The 21,695-nt window shown below is 37.1% G+C and overlaps 1 protein-coding gene and 1 pseudogene across 1 annotated transcript in view; both read left to right on the top strand.

Annotated features, from left to right (window-relative positions):
- Positions 1-21,068, top strand: part of HTR2A (5-hydroxytryptamine receptor 2A) — a 73,802-nt gene extending 52,734 nt beyond the window's left edge. Inside the window, exon 3 of the mRNA XM_016199505.2 lies at positions 18,765-21,068. Within this exon, the coding sequence (XP_016054991.2) occupies positions 18,765-19,564 (800 nt within the window). The 3' untranslated portion in view covers positions 19,565-21,068. The remainder of the gene's footprint in view (positions 1-18,764) is intronic.
- On the top strand, positions 16,082-17,815 carry LOC148093726 (cytochrome c oxidase subunit 7C, mitochondrial pseudogene; annotated as a pseudogene).
- Positions 21,069-21,695: the final 627 nt, after the last annotated feature.

The raw sequence follows: 21,695 nt of genomic DNA, 5'->3' as shown, positions 1-21,695 counted from the left end.
TGTCAGTCTGGACCAACTAGATTGACAGATGATGAAAGGGATGGAAGGTAGAACTGTAAAGAAGCTTCTAGAACCCTAGCAGCTCAAGAGGCAATGGCTAAGACAAAAGGGAAATACAGAAGTTTAGCTCTGATTAGAAACAAGTGTGGCTAATTAGGAACTTTCTGTCTCTCCCTCTTCCAGAGGCAGTCAGAACAAGAACTTACCCACCTCTGTGACAACAGCATTGATCTGAGTCCGAGGGAAGTACATCTGAAACCCAAGCTGAAAAAGACCATCCTTGGTCATAGGACTTAGGAACCAAAACAAAAATGTATTTGAGCCTTGTGGTAGAAATGACATCAGTTTATCAGTACAGGGAAATGACCCCTAAGAGTAAGGGCAAGATGAAAAGCCCATAAGAAATATGAATAAAAAAGAACCTCACAGAAAGTTTATTTAAAGCTCCAAATCTATGCCAAGCTCATTGAATAATGAAAAATTTGTCTAGCCCACAGATATGTTTTGTTTTGCTTGCATGGTGTGTATGTTTTTTAACTGAGCCTATTGTCCTTAGATACTGTCCAGTTTCCCAAGCACCACTCTCCCTATCTTATGCCCCACCACATAACTCAGTTATATTACTATACTAGCCTTGCAAGCATTTGAGTTCACAGCTATTGATATGTAATTTCCAGACTGACTCATTTTAAAGTATTAAATATTTAAACATATGCTGACTGCAGGAGTGGCAGAAAAAAGGGTAATCACAGGAAAATAGGAAGAGACCACTAATTCTAGCATTGACATCTTTGAGAGAGGCATCTCCCTGGCCCAGCCCAATTACAACAGCTACAAATCATGCCATACACAGGTCAAGTGAAACAAGTGCCTGCCATACTTGTGGTGGCCCCTGTCTTTCAACTAGCCTTTCTATATTTGGGGAAATTTCCAAGAGGCAGAACTCAAATTCCTAGCCTTCCTTATAGCTAGAACATTGGCTTATATAGCCCAGGTTCCACCAAAGAGCAGCAGCCTGGCAAACTATGATGTGGAAAAGAGCAAAGTGAACAAAGAGTGTGTGCAAGCACCTCCATTTTTCTAAGCATAGAGGTGGCTGAGGCATCAGTTTTCCAGTGGTTGCATAATTGAGTCCCTGGTATAGAAGTGGCATTGGTGTGGCAAGAGCTTCTGATGTTGTTCCCTCTGGTACCCAGTGGGCAAGGAAAACAGCAAAAGTTTTCTTATTGGACCAAGTCAGCAATGCAATCTTACTCCTGGAATTTTAGCCCTCTCAAAAATTCTTTAAACTACTCAATATCATTTTATAAAACTCATTTTCTGCTAAATCAGCCCAAATAAGCTCCTATTGCTTAAACCAAAGAACTCTCTGGCTGATAAAACAAGCAATGGAAGAGCCGTCTTTGAAAACCTTTCATTGGAGCTGCCTTGGGAGAAAATCATTTACATTAATTTCCATGAAGCCCCAACACCTGTGAAAGAAACCCCAGGTTTCATAAGGTTACGCTTGTGTATTTTCTAAAGCAGTATCACATTGCACAGCCATTACTCAGTACTCTTGTCAATTGACTTAGGAGTTACCATCCACAGAAGAGGTCATTAAATTTTCAACATTTGCTACTTGGTTATGGAAAATGAAAGCTAAGGAGTCCATCATCAGCCATTCTGGGAGATGGTTTTACTCTGCAAGACCCTATATTGACTGACAAACTGGTTCCTTATTAACAGACCTCTGTGCAAAAGAGGCAAGTAAGACAGCTTTTTAAGCTTTAAGGAAAACAGCAAGCTGGTTTTCATTTCTGTTAGAGCCGAACAAGGGATATAGGAGGTTTCAGCTACAGGAAGGATTTTTAGACAAAAATGAAGAATTGAGCACATTAAGGAAGGCTATCAAGCATTCTTCTCTATGATTTGTCTGCTAGACAATGCTACAGTTGATCCTTGAACAATACAGTTTGCTCTACAAGGGTCCGCTTATATGCAGATTGTTTTCTATTGACCCACTCAATTCAACTGACACCCCCCCCCCCCCCAGCAGTTCAAACCTGTGTTGTTCAAGGCTCAACACTCAACTGGTAGTTGGGAATCCACACATGTGGAGGTCCCATTTAAATTATACAGATTTTCAATTGCACAGGTGTTGTTCATGGGTCAACTGTATATTTACTACCAACAGTGTAGCAATTCTCATTTATAGTCCTCATGATAATCCTTTAAAGAGGACTCTATTAAATAATTCTCATTTTGTAGAAAAAGGTTCAGAGAGATTAACTGGCTTGCTTAAGATCAAAGGGGGTCCAAACTTGGGGTTTCCTATTCCAAGCTGACGGCTTTTTCTTCTATATCAATGGTGTTCCAGGATCTCTGGGATGTTTTCTGGAAGTCCAGGTGGTCAGTACTATTTTCTCAATAATAATATCCAAAGGAAATTAAACCACTCTCTCAAAGAGATATCTGCAGCATGTTCATTGCAGCATTATTCACAATAGCCAAAACACAAAACAACCTAAGTATCCATCGATGAATGGATAAAGAAGATATGATATATATAAACAATGTAATATTATTTAGCTCTATAAAAAAAAGAAAGTCCTGCCATTTGTGACAATAAGGATGAACCTTGGTGCATTATGTTAAGTGAAATAAGTCAGATACAGAAAGACAAATATAGTATTATCTCACTTATATGTGGAATCTAAAATCATTAAACTTATGCAGAGCAAAATGGTGGTTGCCAGGGGATGAGGGGTAGGGGAAATGGAGAGATGCTGGTCATAGGTACAAATGTTTAATTATAAGATGAATAAATTCCAGGGACCTAAGGTACAATGTGGTGACTATAGTTAATAATACTGTATTATATACTTGAAAGTTGCTGACTTCAAAATAAAGACTATAACAAGAGACAAAGAAGGTCACTACATAATAATAAAGGGATCAATCAAACAAGAGAATATAACCCTGTTAAACATATGCACCCAATATAGGAGCACCTGAATATATGAAAAAAATTTGGTGTACTTTAATGGAGAGATCATCAGCATACAGTCATACTAGGGGACTTTAATCTCCCACTGTCAACAATGGATAGATCTTCCAGAAAAAAATATAACAATGAAACAGAGACCTTAAACAACATACTAGACCAGATGGATTTAAATGATTTCTACAGAACATTTTATTCTAAACCTCTCAAATACACATTCTGCTCAAGTGCACATGGAACATTCTCAAAGATAGGCCACATGTTAGGACATGAAAGAAGTCTCAATAAATTTAAGATTGAAATCATATCAGGCATCTTTTCTGACCACAACAGCATGAAACTAGAAATCAACAAAGACCAAAAAAAAAAAAAAAAATCAAAAAATTCCAACACATGAAGGCTAAATAGCATGTTATTTAACAGTAAATGGATTACCAATGAGTTCAAGGAAAAAAACTCAAAAATTACCTGGAAGCAAACAAAAATGAAAACACAATTATCCCAGGTCTATAGGACACAGTGAAAGCAGTCCTGAGAGGTCTGCTTTGCAGGTCTACCTCAAGAAGCAAGAAAAATCTCTAGTAAATAATCTAACCCTACACCTAAAAGAATTGGGAAAAGAACAGCAGGAAAAGCCCAAAGTAGGAGGAAGGAAATAATAAAGATCAGAGGGGAAATAAATGATATAGAAACTAAAAAAATAATACAAAAGATCAATGAAACCAAAAGCTGGTATTTTGAAAGGACAAACAGTATTAATAAACCTTTAACAACACTCATTAAGAAACAAGAGCAGACCTCAATAAGTATAATCAGAAATGGAAGAGGAGAGGTAACAACAGACATCACAAAAATACAAATGATTGTAAGAAAATATTATGAACAACTATATACCAACAAAACAGACAACCTGGGTGAAATGGACAAATACCTAGAAACATACAATATTCCAAAACTAAATCAAGAAGAAGCAGAATACCTGAATAAACCAATAACAACCAAAGAAATCAAAGCAGAAATTAAAAAAAAAAAAAAATTCCGGCAAACAAAAGTCCTGGTTGGCTTCACAGGTACATTTTACCAAACATCCAAAGAAGAACTAACATCTGTCCTCCTCAAGCTATTCCAAAAATTCAAGAAGAGGGAAGACTTCCAAGCTCTTTTTATAAGACCAACATTATCCTAATACCAAATTCAGATAAAGACACAACAAAAAAAGAAAATTATAGGCCAATATCCCTAATGAGCATAGATGCTAAAATACTCAACAAAATATTAGCAAATAGAATCCAGCAATTCATTAAAAAGTACATAATGATCAAGTGGGATTTATTCTGGGGATGCATGGTTGGTACAATATCCACAAATCAATAAATGTGGTGCATCACATAAACAAAATGAAACATAAAAATGTCCCTCAGCAATTGAACATCAACTTATGATCCCAGAGATGGAGGTTCAGTTTGATTCCTGGTCAGGGCACATGCCCATGTTGCAGGCTTGACTCCCAATAGGGGACATGCAGGAAGCAGCTAATCAATGACTCTCTCATCATTGATGTTTCTCTCTCTCTCTCTCTCTCTCTCTCCTTTCCTCTCTCTGAAATCAATAAGGACTTTTAAAAAAAATCATATGATCATATCAATAGATGCAGAAAAAGCATTTGAAAATATCTAGCACTCATTTCTGATTAAAAACTCTCAGCAAAGTGGGAACAGAGGAAACATACCTCAATGTAATGTAATAAAGGCCATATATGAAAACCCTACAGCCAACATCATACTCAATGAGCAAAAACCAAAAGCATTTCCCTTAGGATCAGGAAGAGGACAGAGATGTCTGCTTTCACAACTCTTATTCAACATAGTACTGAAAGTTCTAGCCATAGTGATTAGAGAAGAAGAAGGAATAATAGGCATCCAAATTGGAAAGGAGGTACTAAAACTGTCATTATTCGCAGGTGACATGATATTGTACATAGAAAATCCTAAAGACTCCAACTACTGTATCTAATAAATGAATCTGGCAAAGTTGCAAGATACAAAATCAACATCCAGAGAGCAATGGCATTTTTTATACACCAATAATGAACTATCAGAAAAAGAAACTAAGAAAACAACCCCATTTACTACTACTACTACTACTACTACTACTACTACTACTAATAATAATAATAATAATAATAATGTTCCTGGGAATAAATTTAAGCAAGGAGATAAAGTACCTGTACTCAGAGAATTATATGAAATTGAAGAAAGAAATTAAGGAAGATACAAATAAGTGGAAGCATATGCCATGTTCATGAATTGGCATTTTAACATCATTAAAATATCCATACTACCTAAAACAATCTATAAATTCAACACAATTTCTGCCCGACTGGGCATGGCTCAGTGGTTGAGCGTCGACCTGGGATCCAGGCGATTGGGGTTCGATTCCCGGCCAGGGCACATGCCCGGGTTGCGGGCTCGATCAATGACTCTCTCATCATTGATGTTTCTATCTCTCTCTCCCTCTCCTTTCCTCTCTCTGAAATCAATAAATATATATTTTAAAAAATAAATAAATAAATAAATTCAACACAATTTCTATTAAAATACCAATGGTATATTTCATAGAACTAGAAAGAATATTCCAAAAATTCATATGGAACCATAAAATACCTCGAATAGCTGCAAAAATCTTAAGAAAGAAGAACAAAGTTGTAGGTATCACAGTACCAGATATCAAACTATACTACAAAGCCATTGTAATCAAAACAGCCTGGTACTGGCACAAGAACAGGCATAGGGACCAATGGAAAAGAACAGAGACCCCAGAAACCAACACATGCCATATATGTGGTCAGTTAAGATTTGAGAAAGGAGGTAAAAGCATACAATAGAGTAAAGATAGTCACTTCAATAAATGGTGTTGGGAAAATTGGACAGGTACATACAAAAAAAATGAAAGAAACTAGACCACCAACTTACACCATACACAAAAATAAGCTCAAAATTGATAAAACACTTAAATGTAAGTCACAAAACCATAAAAATCCTAGAAGAAAATATAGGCAGTAAAATCTCAGACATCTCTCACAGCAGTATTTTTTCCAATATGTCTCCAAGGGCAAGGGAAACTCAGGAAAAGATAAACAAATGGGACTACATCAAAATAAAAAGCTTCTGCACAGCAAAAGAAACCATCGACGAAGTGAAAAGGGAACCCACTATATGGGAGAATATATTTGCCAATGATACATCTGATAAGGGATTAATTTCCAAAATATATAAAGAACTTATACAACTCACAATAGGAAGACAAACAATCTAATTAAAAATGGGCAAAGGGCTCAAATAGACACTTCTCCAAAGAGGACATACAAATGGCCAATGGACAGATGAAAACAATGTTCAACATCACTAATCAGCAGAGAAATGCAAATAAATACTACGAGGTATGACCTCACACCTGTTAGAATGGCTACTACCGGTAAATCAACAAACAAGTGCTGGCAAGGATGTGGAGAAAAGGGTAGCTTGTGCACTGTTGGTCAGAACGCAGACTGGTACAGCCACTGTGGAAAACAGTACGGAATTTCCTCAAAAAATTAAAAATGAAACTGCCTTTTGACCCAGCATTCTCACTTCTGGGAATATATCTTAGGAACCCTGAAACACCAATCAGAAAGAATATATGCATCCCTGTGTTTATAGCAGCATTATTTACAATAGCCAAGATCTGGAAACAGCCCAAGTGCCTATCAGAAGATGAGTGAATAAAAAAGCTATGGTACACTTACATAATGGAATACTACATAGTTGTAAAAGTGAAGGAACTTTTACCCTTTGCAACAGCATGGTTGGACCTGGAGAGTATTATGCTAAGTGAAATAAGCCAGTCATAGAAAGGCAAATACCATATGATCTCACTAAAACGTGGAATCTAATGAATAAAGCAAACTAATGAACAAAATGGAACCAGAAGTGTGGATATATGGGACAGACTGGCTGGTGCCTGAGGGGAGGGGTGTGTGGTGACTGGATAAAGAAAGTGAAGGGATTAGCTAAAGGACATATATGCATACCCCGTGGACTCAGACAATAATTTGGTGAAGGCCAGGGGAGGGAGAAGTGGGGGTGAGTGGAAGTGGGCAAAGGCAGGGAAAAGGGGGCCACCTGCAATTGTGTCAACATTAAAAATATCTAATTAAAAAAACAAAACTGAGGAGAATTAAAGATGGCAGTGGAATGAGTTGAAGCTACACTGACACTCTCCTGGGACCAAACTGGAATTACAACTAAAATATAGAAAAACTATCCTGAATAATCAACTACAACTGAAAATGAGCTGGAGAGCACCCTCATAACCAAGGACCTAAAGCAGAGACCACACAGAGGCTGATAGGAAGTGCAGGGGCACCGGAGAGCTGGCTGGGCTCCCACAGGCAGCAGCTGAAGGTCCAGAGGGATAACTCAGCTATGGGGGTTCCTACTGAGAACTCTGGGGTCTAAACCCCGGGCTACGCTTCCCAGCCAAGACCACCAGAACTGAGAAATGTGCTCACATAACAGCTGGCTGTGAAAAGCATCTGGGTTTCTGTCTGCTAGGGAGAGACAGCTGGAAACGCAGGCACCCTCTTAAAGAGCCAAAGCACAAAGTTTCGTGTGCAACCAGTCACCTTGGGCTCCAGTAGAGGGAGGGCAGAGTGGACTGGAGCTGTGTAAGGAGAATCTAGGTTTGTGGGCTCTGGAGATTGACATCAGAAGACACCACTCTGGATTCCTGTGCCGAGTCATTACCCCATACTGCAGAGGACATCTTTCTCAGGCAGACAATTTGTTGCTTTTGCCTGGGGGGGGGGGGAGCAATTGCCCCACCCTGCTGGAAAACCTCCCATCCTACCCCCCAGGAGTTTCTACAGCCTGAGACTCATTAAGAGACTGATAACAACCGGCCACCCCACCCTGTGGAGTTTCTACAGCCTGATGCTCTTTAAGAAACTGAATAACAGCCTCTGAGTGCTTTGAGTCTTTGCGTGATTTGTTTCTGGACACAAGGATTGGAAAAGCAGACCCTGGTGCACATTTTGGTCCTGTCCAAGCCCCAGTAGAGGAAACCAGAAGCTGTGGAGTGTGGAAAACTTCAAACTGGGTACTCAAGGCCAGTCACAAATAGCATCTGACATTGGCCTGTACCAGAAACCATCCAAAAGACTGGAAGTCCTAGCAGATCTACCTACTACATTCAAACAAATCTAAACAGGCAGCCAAAATGGGGAGACAAAAAAAGAAGCCCCAAATGAAGGAAAAAAAATAATTCTCCAGAAGAAAAGTTAAGCAAAATGGTGATAAGCAAACTATCAGATATAGAGTTCAGAATACTGATTATAAAGATGCTCAACAGCATGAAAAAAGATATAGAGACTATGAAGGAAATTAAGAATGACATAGTAGTAATTGAAAAAAAAAAAAAAACATTGGAGGAAATGAACAACAGATTAGGGGAAGTTGAGGATCAGATCAGAGAATTAGAAGACAGGGTAGAAAAAATCACTCAGTCAAAGAACCAAAAAAAAAAAAACAATTAAAAAATAGGACAGTCTGAGGGAGCTATGGGACAACATGAAATGTAAAAATATTTGTATTATAGGAGTGCCAGAAGAGGCCGACAGTATGCAAGGGTTAGAGAACCTGTTTGAAGAAAGGATGGCAGAAAACTTCCCTAACCTGGTGAAGGAAAAAGTGACACAAGTTCAGGAGGCACCAAGAGTCCCAAGCAAGAAGAATCCAAAGAGGCCCACCCCCAGACACATCATCATTAAAATCCCAAGAATTCAAGACAAAGAGAGAATCTTAAAGACAGCTAGAGAGAAGTAGACTATTACCTACAAAGGAGTTCCTATAAGGCTGTCAGCTGATTTCTCATCAGAAACTCTACAGGCCAGAAGGGAATGGCATGAAGTATTCAAGGTAATGCAAAACAAGGATCTGAAACCAAGACTACTCTATTCAGCAAGACTATCATTCAAGATAAATGGTGAAATAAAGAGCTTCCCAGACAAAAAAAAAAAAAAAAAAAAGGCTAAAGGAGTTTATCACCACCAAACCAGCATTACAGGAAATGTTAAAGGGACTGCTGTAATTGTAAATGTTAAAGGGACTGCTGAAGTAGAAATAGAGAGAGAGAGAGAGGAACATAGGCATAAAGAATTAAAATGGTAATAGATAAGTATCTATCAATAATAACCTTAAATGTAAATGGACTAAATGCTCCAATAAAAAGACATAGGGTGGCTAAGTGGGTAAGAAAACATGACCCAAATATATGCTGTCTACAAGAGACCTACCTCAAAACAAAAGACTTACACAGGATAAGAGTGAAGGGATGGAAAAAAATTTTCCATGCAAATGAAAAAAAACACAAATGGCTAGCAATACTCATATCAGACGAAATAAACTTTAGAATGAAGACTATAATGAGAAACAAGAAAGGCCACTACATAATACTAAAGGGATTGATCCAACAGGAGGATATAACCCTGATAAACATATATGCACCCAACATAGGAGCATCTAAATTTACCAAAAAACTTCTAGAGGACCGAGGGGATAAAAAGCTACGGTACATGTACACCATGGAATACTATGGAGCTGTAAAAAAAAAAGAAGGATCTCTTATCCCTTGGGACAGCATAGAGGGCACTGAAGAGTATTATGCTAAGTGAAATAAGCCAGTCAGAGAAAGACAAGTACCACATGATCTCACTCATATGTGGAACATAATAAACAAAATAAACTGATGAACAAAATAGATCCAGGGACATGGAAGCATGGAACAGACTGAGGAATGTCAGAGGGAAGGTGGGGGAGGGGAGTGGGTGGAAGAAATTAATCAAAGAACTTATATGTTTATAAGCATAACCCATGGGCACAGGCATTGGTATGGGGAAGGCCTGAGGTTGGGATGGATGTGGGGTGACAGGGATCAAGAGGGGAGAAAGGAGACATTTGTAATATTTTCAACAATAAAGATAATTTTTTTAAAATACATATTTAAACAATTAATTAATTAATAACTGAGAAAGTTGAATAATAACTTTAAGACCAGATCACAAAGATTTTGTAGGGAGGGTTCAGTAGTTGGTACTGGTTTGAGTATTAGGGATGCTGTGGTGCTTTATGATATAAGATCTCTGTAGTATTTAAGGAAGCTGTGTATAAGAGAGGCTGGAGGAAGGAGAACTGACTACCTGTAGGCCTGGATTATATGGGCACCTGCTGCAAGCCAATTGTACAGACACCATAACTGTTTCTACACACATTCCAGACCAGAGTATCTGAAATGAAACATCACATGTAGGAATCATTCTCTAAGCTTTCAGAAAGAATGACTCCAAAAATCTCTCCCCTTTAAAACAAATGAAAGAAAGGATGTAATACTTTAAAAATGAGGTTCAATAATGTGGTGCAGAGATTAATTTTTTTGTAAATTAATCTTTGCTCATGAGCATGTTGCTAAATATGCAGTCTAGGAAAGAACATGTTTTCATTGTTTGTGGATAGTGTAATTCAATTATTAAAAAAGAAAGAGATACTGGAATACAAGTCAAATTAAAGAATTTGAAAAGATGCTCTGTGACTTGTGACTCCAATAGCAGAACAAGGCTCTGATAACTTTTTCAAATTCCATTATATCATTCAGATTCTATTTGGGGTTTTGTAATATATTGTCAGGGGTAGAAGGTGGTAGATGGAAGTCAATCTGCCCTGGGATGAGGGACATGATGACTTTTCAGATGTGTTAGTAAGGCTGACAATCCACATTCAACAAGTCAGAATTCAATCTTTTTATCTTTCAGTGCAAGATTATCATATAAAAAGCACAACTTCTGGGCTCTGAAGCAGAAAGGAAAAGGAATTAGGGTCAGAAGAGCAACAGGCTGCCTTTCTAGGAAGCAATGACAAGGACACTTAGGCCACTAACTTTGGCAGTGAACAACTGCTTATACTTCAGGGAGACGGAACATTTCTTCCAAATATCATAGAGTGCCTGGGACAGAACACAGATTTAAAACCTTTTAGGAGCTTTAGTCTCCCTCCCCCCCTCCCCTCCTCAGATAACTCCTGTACAAATTGGGGGAGGAATAGAGGGCAGGTTTCTTTCCATCTCCATCAATTCTCTGCTTTACTGTGGGATGTTAACCTGATCCTGTGGGGAAATTAATAGATTTATTTAATTAAGGCAAGAGGCAGAGCTGTAAAATTTTACTTGATTTAGTTTTATTTAAAAATAAACACATTTTTACTACACTTTTAACCATATACATCTCAGATTCTCAACACTGGTTGTAAATTAGTATCATCCAGGTATACTATTGTTTTATTAATAATGTCCATGTGGGGTCTGAACATTAGTATTTTTTAAAATTTATCTTTATTGTTGAAAGTATTACAGATGTCCCCTTTTTTTCCCCCCATTGATCCCCTCCACCCTGTATCCACCCTACCCACCCTTCTCCCATACCATTGCCTGTTCCATGGGTTATGAATTTGTGCATATAAATTCTTTGATTAATCTCTACCCACCCAACCCCACCTTCCCTCTGAGATTCGTCAGTTTGTTCCATGCTTCTATGTCTCTGGATCTATTTTGTTCATCAGTTTATTTTGTTTATTTATTCCACATATGAGTGAGATCATGTGATATTTGTCTTTTTCTTATTGACTTATTTTGCTTAGCATCATACTCTCCAGGTCCATCCATGCTGTCCCAATGGGTAAGAGATCTTTCTTTTTTACAGCTGCGTAGTATTCCATGGTATAAATGTCCCACAGCTTTTTTATCCACTCATCTATTGATGGACACTTGGGCTGTTTCCAGATCTTAGCTATTGTAAATTGTGCTGCTGTGAGCATTAGCATTTTAAAAGTACTAATATTAGAACTTCTGAGGATGGAGCTCAGGCAATATAATTTTTAAGAGCTCCCCAGGTAATTTTAATGTATAGCCAAAGTTGAAAATAACTGCTGTGTAAAAAAGAAATGTGTTGTTAATGATAAGAATTTTAGTTTTTAAATATCTGTCTGTCCTCAAATAATAATGCCTCACTAGAGGAAATTTAGACTTGGAGATTAAAGAATAGATTAGAGAATCATCAGGGAGTGTGTATGTGTGTTCTATGTGTAGGACATTGATATAATCCAGTGGTTATTAATTATATTGAGAGCAGAAACTTTTCTGATAATCTGATGAAAGCTCTTTCTCCAAACAATGTACATATATGTAAACTTTGCAGATTTTAGGATTATCAGTCTTCCTAAAACTAGTGTTAAGACATTTGATATAGTCATAGACTTTTACAACATAAAAAGAACAAATAAGCAGTTTAAAATAATCAGCCATAAGAACTGAGAAACCTAAAGCTGAGCCTTGATATTGCCCCTAAATTGCTACGTGATTTCTAATTAAGTTACTTAAGCTTGCTAAACCTCAGTTTTTCTATAAAGTAAAAATTTTACCTGCCCATAGAGCAGTGTGGTTAATATTTTTGCAATTTTATTTTAAAAATCGGTTTTGCCCAGCTGATGTGGTTCAGTGATTGAACGTCGACCAATGAACCAGGAGTTCACAGATCGATTGCTGGTCAGGGCACATGCCCGATTTGCAGGCTCCATCCCCAGTAGGGGGCATGCAGGAGGCAGCTGATCAATGACTCTCTCTTATCATTGATGTTTCTATCTCTCTCTCCCTCTCCCTTTCTCTCTGAAATCAATAAAAATATAAAATAAAATAAATTTTTAAAAATCATTTGAGAGTAAATGAGTATAGGTGAAAGTACTTTGAAAATGTATGATTTATTATTACAGATATTTGAAATTAATCTAAGAAGAAGCATATAATTTCTTGGGTAACTGACACCCTTATGTAGCTCTCACTTTTATGTGCATCTGCCTTGTCAGCAGACCATAGATTATAAGGAATCTAGTTATGCTTAGGATCTACGGTCTACATCAGAAGGATGATGAGTCCCAGCCCCAGCTGCCCTATTATTCAATTCCTGTCTCCCTGCAGTACAATACTTCTCCTGCAGCATTCACTACTGGTGCTTTCTGTCAAACTGCTAGTAAATTTATCCTTATAAATTGAAAAAATTCAGCATGAGTTAAAATGCAAAGGAAAGGTAGTAGTTCCAGAGTAAATGAAACCTATCAACCAAAACTTGCTCTTTTTCACAAGAGCCCTGAAGTATTTGTTTCTTTTCCCTCTACCTCCTACAAGACCTGAGGCCCTGGGGACTCCCACTGTCATGTTCCCTACCAGAGATTGCTACCTAGTAAAGCAGCCTTCTTATTTCCCAAGGAAACACTGTCTCAAAAGTACTTTCAGTCCCAGGATATTAGTGTAAAAATCTAGGATTAAGAATAAAGTTCATCTTTCACAGCCAGGGTTTAAGGCCATTTACCTAGACTGTGGTAAGATGTTAACCAGAGGTGCAAACTTTATATGCAAAGAGTAAGCAGGGCTACCCTAAAAGAGACGCCAGCCAAAGTCTGTGTGTTTCTGAGCATCAGTGTTTCCCATTCACTTCATTGTCTGAGTTGTAATAAGAAGAAATAAAAATGTGCATTGGTCCACTATAGATATTGAATTTTGATTGCTGTTTTCCACTCAGAAAGAAAAATTAAACAAAATGCAGAGTCACGTAGTTCAAGCTGCTTTCTGTTTGTTTATAAAGGAAAATGCTTTACATGCAGAAATTTCAAGTGAGAGGAGATGTCAGCTATTATCAAATAAAGCAGCCAGAAAATTAATGCACTGGAAATGGCTATGACCGCAACCTTAGATATAAGCCAGCAGCAGCATCTTTCAGCAGGAGCTTCTTTTTGAACTGCTTATTGTACCCACAAAGCCTACCTAAGTGTTTTAGTTCTTTTATGTAAAATTCCTTCCCATCTTTATAGAGTATTGCTTTAATTGTCTAGTTACTCTTTTCACAAACCCTTGCTGACCCCTGCTATGAGGGAGGCACTGAAAAAGGATGGTATATGGGATATTTAGGATATTTTTTATACATAAAGAAGAATGGGCCATTTAAAGACCTAATCAGTTGATTCTCCCCCTCAACTAGGTCTTTAAGTGGCCCATTCTTCTTTATGTATAACAAAAATACCCTAGGTCCCCCTTCTAGACAGGCTGCCTCTTGCCACATCCAATTTAAAGTGGCTCTTCATCCCAGAGCAGGGAAAGCTCTACTGCAGTGAGATGGCTCCATCAGCCTTTTCCCTCCCTGACCACAGAAGGTGAACCATTCTGGAAGGGTGTGTGTGTGTGTGTGTTCGTTCTCCCCAAACAAGAACACTCATCTGAATTCCAAATTATTGAAGAATTTCGTGTTTCAGGTAATCCCATACTCTGGTTAATTGAGAACTGCCACTTATATAAGTCATCAGGTCACAAGCAATGATGGCAAAAAGCCCTCAAGGTGCACACCCAAGATTTTAATGACAAAATAATACAGCTTTTTTGAACACTTGATATTTTGTTTATGTATATCATGACTAATAGTAATAGCTATAATTTATCACATTAGAAAAGCCATCAACAGTTCAAGCTATAAAAAATTAAATTAATTGAGTCCCTTTGTCATCCTAGCAGAAGTTAATTATTACATCATTATTAACTATGTAACCAATAACCAAAATGCTTTTTAGCTTTTTTTGGTTTAAGAAGATCTATTATAATACTAACGTCTAACATATACAAAGTGAAATAGAACAAAATTAGAAAAAAATGAAGTTAATATATTCAATCTGAATAATTCTGCAGAGAAAGCTACTCTCATTGGGAGAGCATTCACTCTGGACTAAGCACTGTCCTAGGTCTCTGCGTATTAGATTTGTTTAGCCTCACCACATCCATGGAGACATGTAGGTGACATCTTCATATGATAGATGAGGCACTAAGGCCTACAAGGGTGACGTAATGGCCCAGGAGCAAAGAACCATGGCCAAGATTCAAATCTAGGTCTGTCTCACTCCAAATCATCCATTTAAATCAATGAAAAACTGTGAAACAAAGACATTGTAGATGAGAACAGGAAACACCTTTAAGTTATACATTCAAACACTTGGAAAATAAAACATTCTTCTTAGAAACCATGTCTTAACTTTATGATTAAGAGTTTCCTGAAGGCCACCCCTATGTTCATTGCAGTATTATTCACAATAGCCAAGATATGGAAGCAACCCAAGTGCCCATCAATAGACAAGTGGATAAAAAAGTTGTGGTACATAGGTACAATGGAATATTACTGGGCCATAAAAAAGAATGAAATCTTAACATCTGCGACAAAGTGGATGGACCTAGACAATATTATGCTATGTGAAATAAGTCAGTCAGAGAAAGATAAATACCATATGATTTCACTCACGTGCAGAATCTAAAGAACAAAGTAAATGAACAAACAAAATTGAAACAGACTCATAGATACAGAGAACAGACTGATGGTTACCAGAGGGGAAGGGGGTTGAGGGGCTGGGAGTAAAAGATGAGAAATTAAGAAGTACAAATGGTAATTACAATATAGTCAAGGGGATGTAAAGTACAGCAATAATATTCTAATAACTCTGTATGGTGCCAGGCGGGTACTAGGCTTATCGGGGAAACATTTTGTAAAATATATGATTGTCTAACCACTATGCTGTACACCTGAAACTAATACAAAATAATATTTCATGTAAACTATAATTGAAAAAAAATTAAATAAGAGTTTTCTGAAGGCTAAGCAAAACTGGTGTGTATCAAGAGTCTCAGATCACGTTCCTCTTGGAGCCATCATTCTTCCATCTCTTCTTGGCCCAAAGAATGTTCCCAACAACAGGCCAGGGACAGAGAAGAATGAAGGAAATGAAAAGTCATTAACCACACTACGTGTCCTTAAGAGCAATTCTGATGTCATTTATCTCCACCTTCCAAGAATACTGGGATGGCTTTGCAGAGACAAGTGACAAATATTGTCCATTAAATCTATGAAGATGCTGGAAAATGTTACTGAGAAAGATTTGTGTTAAGCATTACTTTAACTCAAGCTAATGTTCTCTCCTGGCAAGTATGGCCAGTGTGAGGTGATATGACGTTAGGACAGTCAAGTCTATGGTTGAATGGAGCTGAGCTCTGTTCTGAGTATGCACAAGTTAGATTATAGATCCTCAAAGGAAGATTTTCCAGATGGGTAGCAAGAGTCAAGCAAGTAGTAGCCCCCAACTCTGGATTGGACCTATGTTCTTGGCTCGGTGTGACCACTTATTAGACCCTACAGGGTGGTCAGAAGCAGTGACACTTCCTGTTATACAGTTCTGAGGGAACTGAAAATCTGGTCAGGTACTAGAGAGAAACTTTGTTCTGACTTTCTCCCAGGGTGCCCCTATGTTATCTACCCTTTCACAAAAGAAGCAACCTTAAACCAAGTTATACAGAGTATTTGATTCATCTTCCTCTTCTTCCTCATCATTCTGATTCTTCCTTTGTGGCAGTCACATAATTGCCTTGGCCTTTCCCAGGCCAGTAGAGGAAAACTTCCCCAAAACGGCACAGTGGTGGTGGTGGCCAGCTGAATCTCCCTTTAACAAGGTCCTACATCATGGGGGAGAAATTAGCATGATGAGAGGAAAAGTGTTGCCTTTACTTACTCTGCTCCCTCCTCTGCCTAAACCTGTGCCTGAGGGAGGTTCCCCAAATTTGAGTGACAGAGCAACTGACCATCAGCTCATGTTCCCATATATTATCTCATCCTGCACCCAACTCATGTATTTGTCAATAAAAGAAAAGTCTGTGACTGCTTATTATTTTGTAACACACTCTTATGAATGTTCTCCTACTGAAGATATATAATGACCTTATAGGAAAATTAGAAATTTGAAGACTGACTCTATATTTAATTATATTAAGGAAATATTAAACTTCTGTTTAGGAATGGGAATGGTACTGTGATAATCAGGTTTTTTTAAGTGTGTGTGTGTGTGTGTGTGTGTAAAAAATTATTTAGAGATTGAATTATATGATGCCTGGGATTGGCTTCAAAATAACATGAGCTGGGGGTGTTGCAGAAGGTAGGGGTGTGGGCAATACAGAATTGCCCTTGAGTTGATTATTGTTGAAGCTGGGTAATGGTTTTATTGTGCTCGGTTTTGTTTTGGTTTGGTTTGCCATATATCAGGATTTTTCTATAATAAAAAGCTTTTCAAAAGAGAATAGAAATTGGTAAAATTTACTTTACATTCACATTAGAAAATCATATTTTTCAAAAATACTTCAAAAATGTTAAATGGAATAGGAAGATCTAAAATTGTATATAAGATGTTTCATGTACATATATATTTACATATGCACATAAATAGAAGAAGAAACTACACAAAATGTGTATCCCTGCCTGGCAAGAATACATGTTGTTTTTCTTTATTCATTGTTTTGTTTTGTTTCTGTACTTTTCAAATATTCTAAAAAGAAAAATGCTTATAATTTAATAAAATGTGTGCATGATGTGTGTGTGTATTTACCTAAAATAAACCACATTGTGGTGAAAAAGAAGGACTCGGTGTGATACCGCATTTCCTCCCCTTTCAGCCTATGTGCCTTTTGCAGGTCTCCCCACAGCGCTCTGCTGGGACAGAACATTGGGCAGTTCACAGCCTCTGAGGTTGTAGGCACCACTATGAGCGCTCAGGGAAGAAGTTGCCATTTTCAGTGGAAAGCAAGTGGCAGTTATTAGCTATGATCACTACATACTTTGGATCTGGATTTGCGGCACCTTTCTTTATAGTGAAACACCAACTGTTTAAGAAATAAAGGTGTTTTAGTTGATACATAAAACAGATATGAAGAGGAGCATTTTAAGAGGTGCAATTTCTTTGAAAAATGGATCCAACTGTTGAACTTGACATACTAGATGTGTTTGTAAATAAACTCATGGCATAAAAATTTTTTTTAAAAAATAAGATAAACAGCATCATATTGTAAATGGTGGTTATCTCTGGATGGCATCATTATTGGTCATTGTTATTTTTATTTCTTTTTCTCTGTGTATTTTCTTCCATTAATAAATATAATATGATCAGAAAAATATAGCATGAAATATTGTCTAGATTTATTGTACTTCTTTATAGGTAAAAGATTATATAAGGCAAAATAACATACAACTATTATAAACTATATATTATATATAGTCAAAATATATTATATATTAATATATATTATTATTAATATATATTAGAATTAAATGTTATAACTACATATTATAATACATATAATTTACCATTACTGTATAATAACTAATACCTGTAAGCAAAGTTCAAGAGAAATTTAAATTTTCTTTGAAAGTATATGTTAAACTTTTGCCCGGCCAGGTGTGGCTCAGTGGTTAAGCGTCGACCTAGGATCCAGGTGATCAGGGTTCAATTCCCGGTCAGGGCACATGCCTGGGTTGCGGGCTGCAGCCGATCAATGACTCTCTCATCATTGATGTTTCTATCTCCCTCTCCTTTCCTCTCTCTGAAATTAATAAAGATATATTTTTAAAAAAGAAAATATATGTTAAGTTTTAAACAATGGTGAAATAAAGGAATTCCAAGAGAATTGTAATTCCAAGGTAATTTTAAATTGTCACTGAAAGTATATGTTAAGCTTTTAAACAACATTGATATAAAATCCTTTGCACGGCCACCATTATGTATCAATGCTCTGGCCTTCATGTACTCAATTCCTTAATAATCATGTTTCATTTTCTGTCTAATTCTAGGTATATCCATGCCAATACCAGTCTTCGGGCTACAGGATGATTCCAAGGTCTTTAAGGAAGGGAGTTGCTTACTTGCTGATGATAACTTTGTTCTGATAGGCTCCTTTGTGTCATTTTTCATCCCCTTAACCATCATGGTAATCACCTATTTTCTAACTATCAAGTCACTCCAGAAAGAAGCTACTTTGTGTTTGAGTGATCTTGGCACTCGGGCCAAATTAGCTTCTTTCAGCTTCCTTCCCCAGAGTTCCCTGTCTTCAGAAAAGCTCTTCCAGCGGTCGATCCACAGGGAGCCAGGGTCCTATGGCAGGAGGACTATGCAGTCCATCAGCAATGAGCAGAAAGCCTGCAAGGTGCTGGGCATCGTCTTCTTTCTGTTTGTGGTGATGTGGTGCCCCTTCTTCATCACGAACATAATGGCCGTCATCTGCAAGGAGTCCTGCAATGAGGACGTCATCGGAGCCCTGCTCAATGTGTTTGTTTGGATCGGTTACCTCTCCTCAGCAGTGAACCCACTGGTGTACACACTGTTCAACAAGACCTACAGGTCAGCCTTTTCGCGGTATATTCAGTGTCAGTACAAGGAAAATAAAAAACCATTGCAGTTAATTTTAGTGAACACTATCCCAGCCTTGGCCTACAAATCTAGTCAACTCCAAAAGGAACATAAAAAGAGTTCAAAGAAAGATGCCAAGACAACAGGGAACGACTGCACTATGGTTCCTCTAGGAAAACAAAATTCAGAAGATGCTCCTACAGACAATATCAACACAGTGAATGAAAAGGTTAGCTGTGTGTGAGAGACCAGCTGCCATGGCAACCGTGGAGGACCCACAGAACAGATTTGCACCTATCTGGACAAAAGGAAAGAAAAGATAATAGGAGACTGGAAAAAATTAGGTGGGTCTAATAGAACCAACAACAATATCTACATGCCTCATTTTATTCAGTTAGTTAAAAGCAGGGTTAAATGCCACAAAATGTGCACTTCAAAAATGTTCTGACAGCATTTCAGCTGTGAGCTTTATGATGCTTATTTTTAACATTGTAAATGATATGTCTTTAAAGTAATTAGCTTTTATTGTGTAATTATAATGAGGACACAAATCTAAATTAACTTCTATTTTCAAGTGAAAACCTTGCTACTATGCTGTTAATTGATGGCATGAGTTGGTTACCTACTGCTGTAAATAGAAATAGCTATAAACAGTGAAAAGTTGATTGAATAGCATAGCTTCTTAAAGAACAATTCTCTTTAAAACTTACCATGATACGTATTTGGAACAATAAAAAAATAAGGCACTAAGAACAGTGTTATGAAGTCAGTATTGCTAAGATAATTAAATGAAATACTTGACAACGTTTTCATAGTTGCCATTTTGATATACTCACAAAGTTGCTGGCATTTGCTGCATTTCAGGTTAATTCTTCTCAGAAGTGAAAAAGATTTTAATGTTATTTCATAAATATTGCTGCTTTCTCTTCTACTACCTGTGCTTTACTCTGAATTTAAAATATGGTCTTTAGTGTTTGTTCTACTAGCTATCCTATCAAAAGGATAATTTAATGTTACCTAATACATTCCTAGAAATTGCTTCTCCTAAACGGCACCATAGAGGTGTTTGGTAATTTGCTCTTTATGACGGCATCATGCACACTCTCTTAGCGCAGTAAGCAGTATTGATGTGACTGTGTCAGGACTGAGGAATAAACTCGGGCTTTTGGCTACTGACAGCAATAGGGTCTTAGGACATCTCTGTAAAATGCAGGTGACCTTCCTATGGGCACCCATCAATCAGATAAATTGATGCTCTCAGAGCAATCAATCTATATTCTTTACTGTTCGGCTTTGGTTTCACAATCATCTTCTGAGTGTATACTATCTATGAGGAAATGTCCTAGGTACTAAAGATATAAAAATAATTAAAATAAGATCTTTGCCTTTAAAGGAAATGACCTAATTGGACTGGTCCTTGTCAAAAATATTAACAGACTTATTTTGAGAATCAATTCAATTTATTTATTTCTTACTGGTTCAGAAAGTGGTTTGTTTCTACTGAGGGTAGTTTTCTCAATAGGTTTCCTGATGAATATTAACAAAGCACAGGACGGGGAAAATATCACTTGAGGTCAAAATTTACAATTAGTTTAAAACTGGGTACTTCAACCTGGATCCAACCTATGACTACCAAAGTTTTGAGGAAATTTTTTGTTCTATGTCCCTAAAGACTACCCACTGACATTGTACTCCCCAATTTTTCTTTAAAAAAAAAGCAGTAATATAATATTTTCTATTGAATGAGAAATAGTTTTTTGCTCTAAGCCATTTGAAAAATATATAGATTTAAAAACTAAAGAACATGGGAGGTGCCATTGTATAATTTGGAAATGCATTAGGGCTATCCTAATTATGTCCTTATAGATACAATGAAAGGTGTTTAGTTTAAAGGTAGAATTTATAGCAAATCACTAGTATAAAGGCTGCATTTGATCTGAACTACTTTAAAGATTATACCATACTAACTAATAAAAATACAAGTGTTAAAAAGTCTCTGCTCTTATGCATTTTGCCTTAGTTTATAACTCTGCACATCTCATTATAAGTTAGAGAAAAGATTACAGATTCCACCCATATACTCAATCTTGATAAAAATGAACATAAATACTGCCTGACAGATGTCTTTTGAGTACATATATGTTACAAATGTGTGTGTTTTTCTCTCCATAAGTATCTATTCAGGTATATATTATAGACAAATGTGCATCTGTATACATGTACAGACATGTTCCCATGCACTTTATTTGATATTTATATATTTACATGGAGGAAAAGCAAGAGTCATTAATGAAAACACTCAGTATATACATATGTGTGCATGTTTGTATCATGTTGATTCAAATGTGAATTAATGTTCTAATGTTTCTATGACC

Source organism: Miniopterus natalensis, chromosome 2 (assembly GCF_054644295.1).
Source record: "Miniopterus natalensis isolate mMinNat1 chromosome 2, mMinNat1.hap1, whole genome shotgun sequence".
Lineage (NCBI taxonomy): Eukaryota > Metazoa > Chordata > Mammalia > Chiroptera > Miniopteridae > Miniopterus > Miniopterus natalensis.
This window is presented reverse-complemented; position numbering and strand designations above follow the sequence as displayed.